Source organism: Salmo trutta, chromosome 39, assembly GCF_901001165.1.
Source record: "Salmo trutta chromosome 39, fSalTru1.1, whole genome shotgun sequence".
Lineage (NCBI taxonomy): Eukaryota > Metazoa > Chordata > Actinopteri > Salmoniformes > Salmonidae > Salmo > Salmo trutta.
The window spans coordinates 22,070,330-22,086,269 of NC_042995.1; the positions used below are offsets into that span (position 1 = coordinate 22,070,330).

Below are 15,940 nucleotides of genomic sequence, written 5' to 3' on the forward strand. Positions count from 1 at the left end.
CCCACCATCTTGAGGGTGCAAGATTATTACAAACCTTGCAGAAGTATAGTTTGTGTCCCTGTGCACATTTTTGTTTAATAAAACACTTAAATATATTGCTCTTGCATCGAGCATTTCTCCACACCTTGACCAGTTTTCAATTCCTAACAATTCAGTGCACCAATAGGAACTGCTACTGAAAGTACTTTGAAGTATCAAGGGAGAGAGAGAGAGAGAAGGTAGTGGGCACTATGGTTGAATTGCGGGAACCCCGGCTACCGACATATGCCGCCTAAAACCACTCCCTTTTCCCAGGATAAATAACCCCGGTAAATTCTAATAAATTATTTATATGAACACATGGCGTGAAATGGAACTGTTAAATGATATGCAATGTCTAAATATTGGTTCTCTGCGGCCTCTGCATGATAATCAACGCTCAGGGTGGGGACAGACAGCCTTTCTCAGTATGGAGTGCAATTCACAATGCGTACCTGTCATCTCATCATGGTAACTTCCTTTTTTGTGACAAGTAGGCCTGCTTTTTCTGCAGTATAGTCTATGCAGTAATATAAAGATGGAATGCGTGTCTGATTTACCCATCTCTATCTGGCTTTCGGGGGTTTAATTGTAAGATGATATAAAATATATATATATAGCAGCTGCAGTTTTAAAACAGCCTATCACTTGAATATTGGTGCACGTAGGAGCACTCTCTAAGTGATTCGCTCTCCATCAACTCCATTCAAACTGCATCCACAATAGATAATCCTGTTCTAGAGTGATACAAGATATCACCATATATAGACCACTGGAGATAATAAAACTTGTTTACCCAAGAGAGCACATAGCTAGCTACATCTATGGGCTTTATGTTTTTCTGCTGTGCGTAATGTGCAGTAGCCTATATCATATATGTATTGGATGACGGCACAATCATTTGGGCTTGGCCTCATTAAATGTCTTTAATGTAGGGCTCATAACGTTTACTTAATGTATGGCTCATCAGGCTCAGGTAGCATCAGGCTCTAATCAAATCCGGACATAGGCATAATTATATGCTTTATAATGCTTTTGAAGGATAGTTCCGGTTTTGGCGGGAAATACCGGGTTACCTGGGAGAAAAGTGATTTATTCTCGGGATGGAACATTTTCCTGGGATAATATTTAACCCTAGTGGGAACTGGGCAGAGGTTTCTTTACTTAGTTCAACTGTTTGACAGAATACAAACATTTCAGAATAATGTGTGAGGTTATAACTCCTCCATTAAGCATACACCTTAGGCAGAAAGCAGAAATAGTAAGATGACTGAGAAGTTAGTTTAGATAGAGAACTGATGATTCAGCTGGCCTTTGAGGTCAGGCACACCCACCTGCACCATGTCTATGCAGGCACGTGTGTGTCTATGTCTGTGTGTGTGTGTGTGTGTGTGTAAGTCCATTCGTGTATGTGTATGGGAGCATCGGACCAGGTTGTCATCAGAAGCTAATTTCTCCTCTTGTTTGCCAGCCAGACACCAGGGAGCCCAGAGCGCAAGTGGAAAGTTCAGTAAAGGGTAAAGATATCCATTTCCCTCTTTTCCAGGGGGGCGGGATGGGGGAGCCAGAACTTTCAGAACCTTCCATTCCCTTTGGTCTCAGGGATGTTTGTCAAACCTGTGTGTGTATATGTCCAACCTCAGGACTAATTAGGGAGACTTGGCCAATGAACTAGGGCCACCGGGACTGGGACTGTCTCTGACTGGCCACATCAAAGAGAAGACAGGACAGGATGAAGGAAAATTTAAGTAAACGGAAATGGTGCTGTATTGATCATCCGCTGTGGAACGTTGCAATTGTGGTGGCTGAGAGGGCGATGGTGGATGAGTACAAGGATTCGGTCAGCATAGTTCTGGAGAACTCCAACCCACACTTTATCTTCCTGTCTTTCCTACTGACACCACTAGTGCATACTGTCCTTATGGGTTGCAGATGGACTAGTGTCTAGGATTAGGGCTATATACTTTGAAATTCTGACAATAATATTTTTTATTTAACAACATTGAAATACGATACATAAGCAACATGGCTTTTTAAGAAACTCCTCAGGGGACTATTTTCTTTGTTCCCTCTTTCCTCCCTCTCCTTCCTTTCCCTGGTCTGTGGAGAGACTAGCTGACCTATTCTCTAATAATATTTGACAAGCGTAGGTACGTTTTTTTCTCTCCACAGGTCAGCCTCTAGTGTCGCTGTAATCAAATGTGACGCCCATCCATGGACGCACCTGCCATCGAAGTCCTAATGAAAACATTTCCAGCACTAAATTATGTAGACACTCCAGAGTCAACTTTCTCCTCTCTGACAGGTGAGGGGGGAGGAGAAGGACGTACCACTACTGAGCATGTGCACACCAAACACACACGTAGGTCTGTATGCGCACACACACACACAAACACACACACACACACACACGAAGCCACAATATAATAGAATTCTCCCCTATCCAAATTGGTCCTCTAAAAGCGGCATTGGATTCTAGACTGGAGTGTTGCTAGGTTACAAAAAGGCTTCGCTGCAAAATCACTGGGCGGGTTTGAGTGTGTGTGTCGGCAAAGCTGTGTGTCCATATGCATGAATGAATCAATGAATGGGTGCGTTTCGCAAGCAGATGTGTGTTGTAAGTCTGTAAATGTGTGTGTGGTTGGAACCCAGGACTATGTGGCGTAACTAAACTATCATACAGTCAATTCCAACCAGACTAAATTGATCATGTTACGCTGTTGCTAGCTCCAATTAGTCATCCATTACAAAATGTCAGTAGAATATGGAGTGTTCAAATTATGCCGCTGTAGTCGAGCAGGGAGAGGAGAGGGAGAAAGAGGGAGAGGCAGAGAAAGAGAGAAAAGGAGGAAAAAGAAAAAGCGACAGCGAGACAGTAAGACGGAGAAAAATGTAAAATGAGGGAAGAGGAAAGAAGAACAGAATGGTAGAGTAATTAAGTTAGAGGAGAGGGGAGGAGTCTAACTGATCTGTCAAGCTGCTAGACTGTGGCTAATTATCCTCCCCTTTTTTCCCCCCTCTCCATGTCTGACTCGATCCCTTCATAACAGTCAATCTAGTCCTTTCCCATCCCTCTCTTTCCTTCCCTCTATCACAATCTCCCTCTAACTTTCAAATAAAATCAAATGTTATTTGACTTATTCTTCGTAAACAGGTGTAGACTAACAGTGAAATGCTTACTTAGTGGTCCTTTCCCAACAATGCAGAGTTAAGATAAAGATAAAAAAAGAGAAAGTAAATAGTGACATGAGGAAGAAACAGTGAATTATGAATAACAATAACGAGTAAAAAATAACATGGCTATATAAAGGGAGCACCAGCACTGAGTTGATGTGCAGGGATACGAGTTATTTGAAGTAGCTATGTACATATAGGTAGGGGTAAAGTGCCTAGGCAACACGGTAGATAATAGACAGTAGCAGCAGCATATGTGGTGAGTGTGAACGTGTGTATGTGTGGTGTCAGTATGCATGTGTGTGTATTCTATGGTGTGGGCGTATGTCACGTGTGTGTGTGTTGAGGTTTAAGTATGTGTGAGTGTGTGGGTAGGGTCTAGTGTGTGTTCAGAGTCAGCACAAGAGAGTTAGTGCAAAAAAGGGTCAATGCAGGTATTCTGGGTATCCATTTGATTAGCTATGTAGCAGTCTTGTTTAGCAGTTTTATGGCTTGGGGGAAGAAGCTGTTCAGGGTCCTGTTGGTTCCAGATTTGGTGCACTAGTACTGCTTGTCGTGTGGTAGCAAAGAGAACAGGCTTTGACATTTCTAATGGCGTAGAGGTTGTTTGTTTCCTCTCTCCCTTTAAAATGACACCACCTACTTAATGATTCTAAATAGTGTACTTTAAATGTTTGCTTCGGGAAAAGCTTGAGGGTCTGCGGACCCTAAACCCTCATGCTGAGAAATGCTACAGTATTGTTGTTAGCTATACAGTGCATTCGGAAAATATTCAGACTCCTTGAGTTTCTCCACATTTTCTTACGTTACAGACGTATTCTAAAATTGATTAAATTGTTTTTTCCCCTCATCAATCTACACACAATACTCCATAATGCAAAAACAGGTTTTTAGAAATTTAAGCAAATATAAAAAAATATGAAATCATACATTTACATAAGTATTCAGACGCTTTAATCAGTACTTTGTTGAAGTATATTTGGCAGCGATTACAGCCTCGAGTCTTCTTGGGTATGACGCTACAAGCTTGGCACACCTGTATTTGGGGAGTTTCTCCCATTCTTCTCTGCAGATCCTCTCAAGCTCTGTCAAGTTGGATGGGGAGCGTCGCTGCACAGCTATTTTCAGGAATATTCTCTGTTGTCCTATTGGAAAGTGAACCTTCGCCCCAGTCTGAGGTTTTCATCAAGGATCTCGCTGTACTTTGCTCCGTCCATCTTTCCCTCAATCCTGACTAGTCTCCCAGTCCCGGCCGCTGAAAAACATCCCCCAGCATGATGCTGCCACCACCACGCTTCACCGTAGGGATGGTGCCAGGTTTCCTCCAGACGTGACGCTTGGCATTCAGGCCAAAGAATTCAATCACATAGACCTTTTGGCAAACTCCAAGTGCCCTTTACTGACAAGTGACTTCCGTCTGGCCACTCTACCATAAAGGCCTGATTGGTGAAGTGATGCGGAGATGGTTGTCCTTCTGGAAGGTTCTCCCATCTCCACAGAGGAACTCTGGAGCTCTGTCAGTGTGACCATCGGGTTCTTGGTCACCTCCCTCACCAAGGTCCTTCTCCCCCGATTGCTCAGTTTGGCCGGGTGGCCAGCTCTAGAAGGAGTCTTGGTGGTTCCAAACTTCTTCCATCTAAGAATGATGGAAGCCACTGTGTTCTTGGGGAATTTTTTTGGTACCCTTCCCCAGATCTGTCCCTCGACACAATACTGTCTCGGAGCTCTACGGACAATTCCTTCGACCTCATGGCTTGTTTTTTTTTTGCTCTGACATGCTGTCAACTGTGGGACCTTATATAGACAGGTGTGTGCCTTTCCACATCATGTCCAATCAATTGAATTTACCACAGGTTGACTCCAATCAAGTTATAGAAACACATGGATGATTCATGGAAACAGGATGCACCTGAGCTCAATTTCGAGTCTCATGTAAATATGTAAAAAAAAAAAATAATGTTTTCGCTTTGTCATTATAAGGCTGTAACATAACAAAACGCAGAAAAAGGGAAGGGGTCTGAATACTTTCTGAATGCACTGCACATGTTTGTTTATCCTAAAAGTGTATAGTAAAATAAGTGAAATAATTAAATAAACATAAATACATAAATACATTATCTATCATGGATATTTCTGTTTTTAAATGGATCTTTGAAGGCAACAAAGATAACAAAATATCCCCCCATGCTTGCCCAATCCCACTGACCCCATAGTGACAGTATGACCCACGACAGCAACTCAAGGTCATACATTGGAGTGCACTGTGAAGGAGTGATTTTTTGGTTTTTGGATCAACTCACCTGTCGCTCGGAGGGGGCTGAAGCTGCGACGTGGAAGTCGAGGGCGGGGCTCTCTGCTTGTTTACCTTGGCATAGAGCCCCTCTAAGTCCTCTCCCGAGGGCTGGCGGCTGTGTGAGGGTCCGCCGGGGGGTGGTCCCCCGAGGGCTCGCTGAGGAGAAGGGGTGCGGCTGAGGTAGGAGGGTGAAGGGCCCTTGGGGGGCTCCCGAAAGGTGTTGATACGGGCGTAGTTGGGGTCATGGTCATCGTCCTCCAAGTCGGGTGGCAGGGGGTCGGGGGTCACGTGGCCGTCCCGCACCTCCATGTATCGGAGCTCGTGTCTGTCGGTCATATAAGAGGGGACAGATACCGTCACTCACTGTCTGAATCAAACTCACATTAACTTGATGGGATTGGACAAAAAAAACTGCATACATTGTATATATGTAATAGCGAGGTGTTTGAATGATGAAGGGTGGAGCCAGAGAGTGACAGACAGGAAGACAGACAGACCGTTGATTGATATACACACAGACAACAGGGCAAACAGTGTGAGCTCACCTCACTCCCTCCTCAATCTTGTTCAGCTCCTCCTCGCTCAGAGCCTCCAACTTCTGCTTGGAAGCCTTCACCTCCGCCTTGCTCTTCTCCTCCTTTTTCTTGCCAAACCTGGGGAGGGAGAGGGATTGAGAGAGAGAGAACGTGAAACAAATTGGTAAGATGTTGTTTCATTTGGGATTCAAAACATTGTGGCAGTTCGTAAAGCGACAATGGAGGCTGCAGAGATTATGAAAGGAACTAGTTGAGCAGCAGGCCACATAGCAGTGGAGAGACTACAAGAGGGGAGAGAAGGAACCAAACAGCAGAATCCAGTTCACCCCGCAGCCAAACATGTGTTCACACTTCCACAAACTTACACACATAGACCCTGCACACACACACGCATGCATCTCACACACACACATACAGTACCTGTCACAGGTTTGGACACATCTACTCATTCAAGGCTTTTTCTTTATTTTTACTATTTTCTACATTGTAGAATAATAGTGAAGACAATAACACTATGAAATAACAGATATGGAATCATGTAGTAACCCCCAAAAATAGTTAAACAAAACAAAATATATTTCATATTTGAGATTCTTCAAAGTAGCCACCATTTGCCTTGCTTCTCCTGAGTGGTGCAGTGGTCTAAGGCCCTGCATCTCAGTGCAAGAGGCATCACTACAGTCCCTGGTCCGAATCCAGGCTGTATGACATCCAGACGTGATTGGGAGTCCCATAGGGCGCACAAATTGGCCCAGCGTCATCCGGGTTTGGCCGGGGTAGGTCGGGGTAGGTCGTCATTGTCAATAAGAATTTGTTATTAACTTACTTACCTAGTTACATAAAGGCTAAATAAACAATTGCCTTGATAGAATGTCAAGAGTGTGCAAAGCTATCAACCAGCTTCACCTGGAATGCTTTTCCAACAGTCTTGAAGGAGTTCCCACAAAAGCTGAGCACTTGTTGGCTGCTTTTCCTTCCCTCTGCGGTCTAACTCATCCCAAACCATCTCAATTGGGTTGAGGTCGGGTGATTGTGGAGGCCAGGTGATCTGATGCAGCACTCCATCACTCTCCTTCTTGGTCAAATAGCTCTTACACAGCCTGGAGGTGTGTTGGGTCATTGTCCTGTTGAAAAACAAATGATAGTCCCACTAAGTGTAAACCAGATGGGATGGTGTATCGCTGCAGAATCCTGTGGTAGCCATGCTGGTTAAGTGTGCCTTGAATTCTAAATAAATCACTGACAGTGTCACCAGCGAAGCACACCCATACCATCACACCTCCTCCTCCATGCTTCACAATGGGAACCACACGTGGAGATCATCCGTTCACCTACTCTGCATCTCACAAAGACACAGCAGTTGAAACAAAAGATCTCAAATCTGGACTCCAGACCAAAGGCCAGATTTCTATCGGTCTAATGTCCATTACTCGTGTTTCTTGGCCCAAGCCAGTCTCTTATTATTATTGGTGTTGTGACGACCCTCCCACTCTGTCTGCCGTATTCTCTCTTTGTTCTTGTTTCCTTTTTAGGATGCCGGTGGGTGGAGTTGGAAGGGTCGTCAGCTAAATGGGAAGCACCTGGGCCCGGCTGTGTCCCAGGATAAAGAGACCTCTTCCACAGTCATTGGGGAGACTCTCTCCATGCAGACACCTTGTTTTTGGTTGTGATAGTTATGGTATCTAATATATATTTTTGATACTCCTTGTCTCCACGTTGTCTCCCTTTTGTTGCGAACTCTGAGCCGGTTCGTAACAGTGTCCTTTAGTAGAGGTTTCTTTACAGCAATTCAACCTAATTCACGCAGTTTCCTCTGAACAGTTGATGTTGAGATGCGTCTGTTACTTGAACTCTGTGAAGCATTTATTTGGGCTGCAATCTGAGGTGCCGTTCACTCTAATGAACTTATCGTCTGCAGCAGAGGTAACTCTGGGTCTTCCTTGCCTGTGGCGGTACGCATGAGAGCCAGTTTCATCATAGCACTTGGTGGTAATTGAAGTTTTCCGGATTGACTGACTTTGATGTTGTTTCTCTTTGCTTATTTGAGCTGTTCTTGACCTAATATGGACTTGGTCTTCTACCAAATAGGGCCATCTTCTGTATACCACTCCTACCTTGTCACAACACAACTGATTGGATCAAACGCATTAAGGAAAGAAATTCCACAAATGAACTTTCAACAAGGCACACCTGTTAATTAAAATGCATTCCAGGTGACTACCTCATGAAGCTCGTTGAGAGAATGCCAAGAGTGTGCAAAGGTGTCATCAAGGCAAAGGGTGTATAAAATATAATATAAAGTGTTTAACACTTTTTTGGTTACTACATGATTCCATATGTTATTTCATAGATTTGATGTATTCCCTATTACTCTACAATGTAGAAAATAGTAAAAATAAAGAAAAAACAAGGAATGAGTAGGTGTGTCCAAACCTTTGACTGGTACTGTACGTATGTGCACACACAGATACCATGACGACCACACACGTGCACTTGCGTACACACACACACGTTAGCAATTCACAGCAGAGAAACAGTACCCATCGCTCACACAAACACTATTACACACACATACGAACCAAACTCACTCCCACATGTTTATTAGCACCCTTTCCTCTGGTACAATGGTTAAAGGTTGGTGATAATGCAGTGTGATGATTTGCTAGTGGGTGTATTAGTGAGTTGGAAATGTGGTTGAGATGATGATTAACTGGTATTAATATACAGTATGTATTCTGAACTGATACGACATCCTGACAGACAGAGTGTGTCGCTCCGGGGTGAAGTTTCCCCTAGGTACAGATCTAGGATCAGTTTCCCATCCCCCTATCCTAACTTTTACAATTAGTGGGGAAAACGCAAAACGGACCCAGGGTCAGCATCTATCTGACCCCTAAAATATTTCGGTTTTATTTTCTCACATACAGTCGTGGCCAAAAGTTTTGAGAATGACACAAATATTAATTTTCACAAAGTCTGCTGCCTCAGTGTCTTTAGATATTTTTGTCAGATGTTACTCTGGAATACTGAAGTATAATTACAAGCATTTCATGAGTGTCAAAGGCTTTTATTGACAATTACATGAAGTTCATGCAAAGAGTCAATATTTACAGTGTTGACCCTTCTTTTTCAAGACCTCTGCAATCCGCCCTGGCATGCTGTCAATTAACTTCTGGGCCACATCGTGACTGATGGCAGCCCATTCTTGCATAACCAATGCTTGGAGTTTGTCAGAATTTGTGGGTTTTTGTTTGTCCACCCGCCTCTCGAGGATTGACCACAAGTTCTCAATGGGATTAAGGTCTGGGGAGTATCCTGGCCATGGACACAAAATATCGATGTTTTGTTCCCCGAGCCACTTAGTTATCACTTTTGCCTTATGGCAAGTTGCTCTATCATGCTGGAAAAGGCATTGTTCGTCACCAAACTGTTCCTGGATGGTTGGGGGAAGTTGCTCTCAGAGGATGTGTTGGTACCATTCTTTATTCATGGCTGTGTTCTTTGGCAAAATTGTGAGTGAGCCCACTCCCTTGGCTGAGAAGCAACCCCACACATGAATGGTCTCAGGATGCTTTACTGTTGGCATGACACAGGACTGATGGTATCGCTCACCTTGTCTTCTCTGGACAAGCTTTTTTCCGGATGCCCCAAACAATCGGAAAGGGGATTCATCAGAGAAAATTACTTTACCCCAGTCCTCAGCAGTCCAATCCCTGTACCCTTTGCAGAATATCAGTCTGTCCCCAATGTTTTTCCTGGAGAGAAGTGGCTTCTTTGCTGCCCTTCTTGACACCAGGCCATCCTCCAAAAGTCTTCGCCTCACTGTGCGTGCAGATGCACTCACACCTGCCTGCTGCCATTCCTGAGCAAGCTCTGTACTGGTGGTGCCCCGATCCCGCAGCTTAATCAACTTTAGGAGATGGTCCTGGCGCTTGCTGGACTTTCTTGGGCGCCCTGAAGCCTTCTTCACAACAATTGAACCGCTCTCCTTGAAGATCTTGATGATCCGATACATGGTTAATTTAGGTGCAATCTTACTGGCAGCAATATCCTTGCCTGTGAAGCCTTTTTGTGCTAAGCAATGATGATGGCATGCGTTTCCTTGCAGGTAACCATGTTTGACAGAGGAAGAACAATGATTCCAAGCACCACCCTCCTTTTGAAGCTTCCAGTCTGTTATTCGAACTCAATCAGCATGACAGAGTGATCTCCAGCCTTGTCCTCGTCAACACTCACACCTGTGTTAACGAGAGAATCACTGACATGATGTCAGCTGGTCCTTTTGTGGCAGGGCTGAAATGCAGTGGAAATGTTTTTTGGGGATTCAGTTCATTTGCATGGCAAAGAGGAACTTTGCATTTAATTGTATGATGCAAATTGCCATCATACAAACTGAGGCAGCAGACTTTGACACAAATATTAATTCACATTCTCAAAACTATGGGCCATGACTGTATACTGAACAAAAATATATATGCAACATGCAAAATTTGCACTAATCTATGGATTTCACATGACTGGGCAGTGCCGCCCACTCACTTGGGAGCCAGTCCCAGCCAAACAGAAATAGTTTTCCTCCACAAAATAGCTTTATTACAGACACAAATACTCCTCAGACACTCCTTGTGTTGTGTGACAAAACTGCATATGGTGCACCTGTATAATGATCAAGCTGTTTAAATCAGCTTCCTGATATGCCACACCTGTCAGGTGGATGGATTATCTTGGCAAAGGAAAAATGCTCACGAACAGGATGTAAACAAATTTGTGCATTTGAGAGAAATAACATTTGAGAGAAATAAGCTTTTTGTGCGTATAGAACATTTATGGTATCTTTTAATTCAGCTCATGAAACATGGGACCAACACTTTACATGTTGCAAACCAGGACTTGTACTCACAAAACATCAGCGGGAGTGCTGCTCTAGAAACAGATCTCCCCCCAATCATTTGGACGCAAAAGGCAAAACTGATCCTAGACAGCACACTGTGACTACGGGCCCCAAAGTGTTTTTGCCCTCCAGGCATGGAGTTGAATCACATGTCGCTCTCAAGCTTCCGATGGGACACTCAACCAAAACATGGTTCTCTGAGCCACTAATTATTCCCCCAATGGCCTTCACAGGCAGCAAGACATACAAATCCAGGGGTTAATTCACATATCTATATTACACAATGGGTGTTCTGTCAGGTAGAGTATGTCTGGTCTTATAGCCCCATGTTATCAGGGGCATGGCCTGGGGGCAAATCTGTCACAACCCTTTCCTATGGGGGCCGCATTCAGCAGAAAACATTCAGATAGAAACATATGATTGTAGAACAAACACACCTCAGTAACATGTAGAATAAGAAATCATGACGTTTCTAGAAATATATGTAAAACGAACATGCCTCTTTGACGTAGAGAATAAGGGATCGCGTCAGCTCTATTCATGACATTTCATGACACAAGTTAATGCTAGTCAACTTTGCACCAGTGACACTTAACACCTTTGAATATGAGAGTGCAGCCAACTCCAGATTACATCTCCAGATTAGAAAAACAGCTTGAGGAATAACAAAGCTCACTTGGCATTCAAACACTTCTTCAAGCCCAACTAGCCTATCATTGCTTCCCGTACAACCTGCAGACATTGAATCACTGTTAGAAGAACAGTAATATGAATGAGTGATATTATTGCCCATTCGTAGCATGGTGCTGGCAGTAGTATCTATTTCACAGACTTCATTGACACTGGCAGTCTGGCCCTCCATGAGAGAAGTGAGCTGGGTGGCTCGTCCCTCTCTTTCACACAGTATTGTGTGTGTGATGGAGGCCGACAGCTGGCCTGATCATTACGTGTACATAAATTAGAGCATCTCGCTCTTCTACTGTCTGTTTGAGAGAGAGAGAGAGAGAGAGAGAGAGAGAGAGACTCACAATTAGATAGACGTAGAGTGTACAAAACATTAAGACCCACTTCCTAATATTTAGACCCCCTCCCTTTTCCCTTCAGAACAGCCTCAATTCGTCTGGGCATGAACTCTACAAGGTGTCGAAAGCGTCCGACAGGGATTCTTGCCCATGTAGACTCCAATGCTTCCCACAGTTGTGTTGAGTTGGCTGGATGGCCTTTGGCTGGTGGACCATTCTTGATACACACGGGAAACTGTTGAGAGTGAAAAACCCAGCTGTAGGCTTGGGCGGTATGCAGATTTTCATATCATCATACCGTCCCTCTCTAATTCCGGGTTTTACGGTATTACTGGCATAGCACACAAGGGGGCACTAAAATCACAAGAAAAGCCTTTTGGGCTTCTACTACCAGAATGCTAACAAAATTTGAAAAATCTGATAGCGAAATCACATAGACGCTGTTAGCTAAGTGCTAATGAGAGAAAACGAACAAAGCAATTGCAAACACAGGCAAATCCAGCTCATAAAGTTATACAAGCACAGCTACTGAATGTGTAGACCTTTACAAGCTTAAGTTAACAAGAGAAATTGTGGAAATGAACACCTGTGATTCATTCATTTCTGAAGGAAGAGCAGCATTTGTACATGGAGCAAATGGGAGAAAAACGGATTGCAGAAAGCCATTATAAGATATCTGATGGCAAAAATTTAGTAGTGAATTGCATACAAACACGTGACTGGCTGAATTGTTCTGCGGAACTACGGTAAGCTTCATAATGTAAAATGATGTGGCAGGTGCACAAGTTGACAGCAGGTACTAATTTAAATGTATTGAAAAACTTCTAATCAATATTTGTTGAAGGTATTGAAAACCATCCTGTGTCCTTTCCCAAACACCCCGGTATACAGTATACCGCCCAAGCCTATCCAGCAGCATTGCGGTTCTTGACACAATCAAACCGGTGTGCCTGGCACCTACTACCATACCCTGTTCAAAGACACTTCAATCTTTTGACTCGCCGAGTCACCCGCTGAATGGCACACATACACAATCTGTGCATCAAAGCTTAAAAATCCTTCTTTAACCTGTCTCCTCCCCTTCATCTAGACTGATTGAAGTGGATTAAACAAGTGGTACCAATAAGGGATCATAGCCTTCACCTGGATTCACCTGGTCAGTCTATGTCTAGGAAAGAGCATGTTCCTAATGTTTTGTACACTCAGTGTATGTAACTGCCATGGGGAAGGTACAAACCCATTTCCCCTCCATCATAATTCACTCCTTCATTTCCCTAATCTCTCCCTCTACCCTTTCCTCAGCATTTCTTTTCCCAAGACAATCAGGTGGTGTGGAGATCTGAATTGGTGGTCAGATTTCAAGTCTGAATTGTTTTAAGACAACAAAAATGCATGGAGCGAGACTCTTTGAGGGCTGGATTCTATCTCGCTGTGTAACTTTGTCCTTATCGAATCATGTTTATTCAGAAATATGGATGTCATTTCTCATTGTCATTTCCTGTTCCCGTTTGATGCTGAGACACCTGACAGCCCCAAAAGCTAGAGAACCAACATAGGAAGCTGGCCGCCACTCTGTGTGGGAAAGCTTATTGGGAGCCACACACAGCCACACAAAGAGTGGGAGATCTCATTTAAAAACACACAACACCTACATCATAGCACTGGCTGCATTACTTTCTCATAATGGTGTAAGATGGATGCTCTGGGTTACTAGGTCATTGGTGTCGCGGTTTAATGTGATCCTACTGTCACAAGGGGCCAAACGGAACCATTATTAGCATAGCGCTCTCATCATTAGTCTGCCTCTGCGCCAGAGTCACGAGAACGGCTCTACGACAGTGACACTCCTCGTGAGAGCAAATGAAGAAACTAGAACCAATATCCCCAAAATGTCCAAGTATGACAAGACAAAAGACTGTGCGGTTGAGTTCCAGTGAAAAATCTGCTTTTTTGGAAGGCGCCTTTACTCATAATCTTAATCACCTCTTCCAGAAGCTTCTCCATGCTCATTACATGACATTCTGAGGAAGTGGGTGAGAGAAGGGGGGAAGAGTAAAATAAAAGGATTGTGTCTTCTTTCTAATGAGGTTCAAAACACAGTGAGATCACAGACAGCCTGGGTGATGTAATTGCCCTGCGACCTGTGGAATAGGCTCCCTAGGGAAAGAGGGAGGGAAGGAGGGAAAAGAGGGAGAAACAGACAGAGGTACAGGAGAGGGAAATAGAGAGAGTAAGGAAACATACTGTAGCCTATTTACCAGTATGTGTGCTAGACTCATTTCCTCCATTATCATCTGTGGTTGGCAGCTCAGGAAATGAAGCTGTTTTTATTTTTTACCGTGTGACGACAAGCAGAGAGCGGTAAATAAATAGGCTTCCTTCAGCGCTGTTGGATGGAGCCAGTGGGAAACTGGTTACTGGTGAAGCGCTAACGACTAGCTAAACAGGCATTCAGTCTAAGCAGGCGTTCAGTCGGCAAGAGTGATGATGTCAGGAGACAGTTCACAGTGTCTGTTGGTCGGTCAGTCTGTCAGGGGAGTTCATTGATGACGTCTGTCTTCTATGATGGAATTGATTGAGGCTAATAGCTGAGACGGTGCGTCTGGTGTTACATATGCATGCAAGCATGTGTACACACACTGCGGGCACCCGCACACTTCCAGTTACATGCGCACACAAACTCTGACATTGTTCCAGGTGGGTAGGCCTGACCTCTTAGGCCAGCTGAAGCTCCGCGTGCGCGCGCGCGCACACACACACACACACACACACACACACACACACACACACACACACACACACACACACACACACACACACACACACACACACACACAGAGAGACAGAAATACACATATGATGATATACCCATTCCTACACATTCCAGAGGACGAGGAGTTGATCACCCATAAAGAAGCGGGGATAATGCCAGAAGAATATGCATCTGCCTTTGAGTACCAAAATAACAAGCTGGGAGAGAAAGAGCGAGAACGACAACAAGAGAGAGAGAGCGAGAGAGAGGAGACAGAAGAGACAGAGACAGAGAGAGGAGACCAAGAGAGAGAAGAGACAGAGAGAAAGATAAAGAGACAGAGAGAGGAGACAGAGAGAGAGAAGAGACAGAGAGAAAGATAAAGAGACAGAGAGAGGAGACAGAGAGAGAAAGAGAAATAGAGCGAATGGAGAATGAACGAGAGAATGAGAAAATGAGAAAGAAAGAGAGAGGGAGGGATAAGCCAAAGCTCCCATGAAAGTATGGCACGGTTGGAGCTTAGAAATATAGAGAACAGTGAGGATTCCAGAGGCGGCGAGAGATAGAGAGAACACTTAATCTCACAGCCTATAAATGTTTTCACGGTAATTAGATTGCTGTGTGTATTTTCTACCGGTACCTCGGTGGAGTTGGAAGTTTTGGAAGCCAGAGAGACAAGTAGGGATGAGTTAAATTAAAAACTACAGAAAGAGGTGTGATGTAACAGGGGCTCTTTGGTGTTTTCTGGTACAGAACACTGGAATACTGCAGTAGTGTACATCACGCAGAGGACAGTTAAGAAACTTGAAGTGTACAAGTATGTTGAGAAAGAATTAAACGGTTCTTCTAAAAGCAGGGGGTCATATCACTCTCATTTGTGTTTTTTTTTCCATTCGGAAACACAGACACAGAACTCAGCCACCCTCCACACACTTCCTCACTATACCCCTCTCTACCTTCTTCCCCTGATTGACAGCATGAGAAGCGAATCACAGCTCCTTCCTGGCAGTAGAAAGCTACTCCCCACTTCAATAATTAAAACAGAGTCTCTCATTATTCCCACTGGGCATAATTAAATCTATTTATCTTATTTCCTCCATATGCATACTGCAGCAGGCGGCGGCAATTTGGGCTAAATCACCTCCCATTAACACTTCGTATTAAGAGTTATACGACCAAATAGATCAAAACCACCCTCCCAGACGAATCTATTGCCGTTAGAACCGCCACTGCTGTCGAGCAATAAAGACTGTG

General features: G+C 44.0%; 1 protein-coding gene across 2 annotated transcripts in view; it reads right to left on the reverse strand.

Annotated features, from left to right (window-relative positions):
- Window positions 1-15,940, reverse strand: part of LOC115179418 (partitioning defective 3 homolog B) — a 197,880-nt gene that overhangs the window by 29,198 nt on the left and 152,742 nt on the right. For both annotated transcript variants that reach the window (XM_029740918.1, XM_029740919.1), the window contains 2 exons: window positions 6,031-6,138; window positions 5,493-5,810 (listed from right to left, as the gene is read on the reverse strand). In XM_029740918.1, the coding sequence (XP_029596778.1) occupies window positions 5,493-5,810; window positions 6,031-6,138 (426 nt within the window). The remainder of the gene's footprint in view (window positions 1-5,492; window positions 5,811-6,030; window positions 6,139-15,940) is intronic.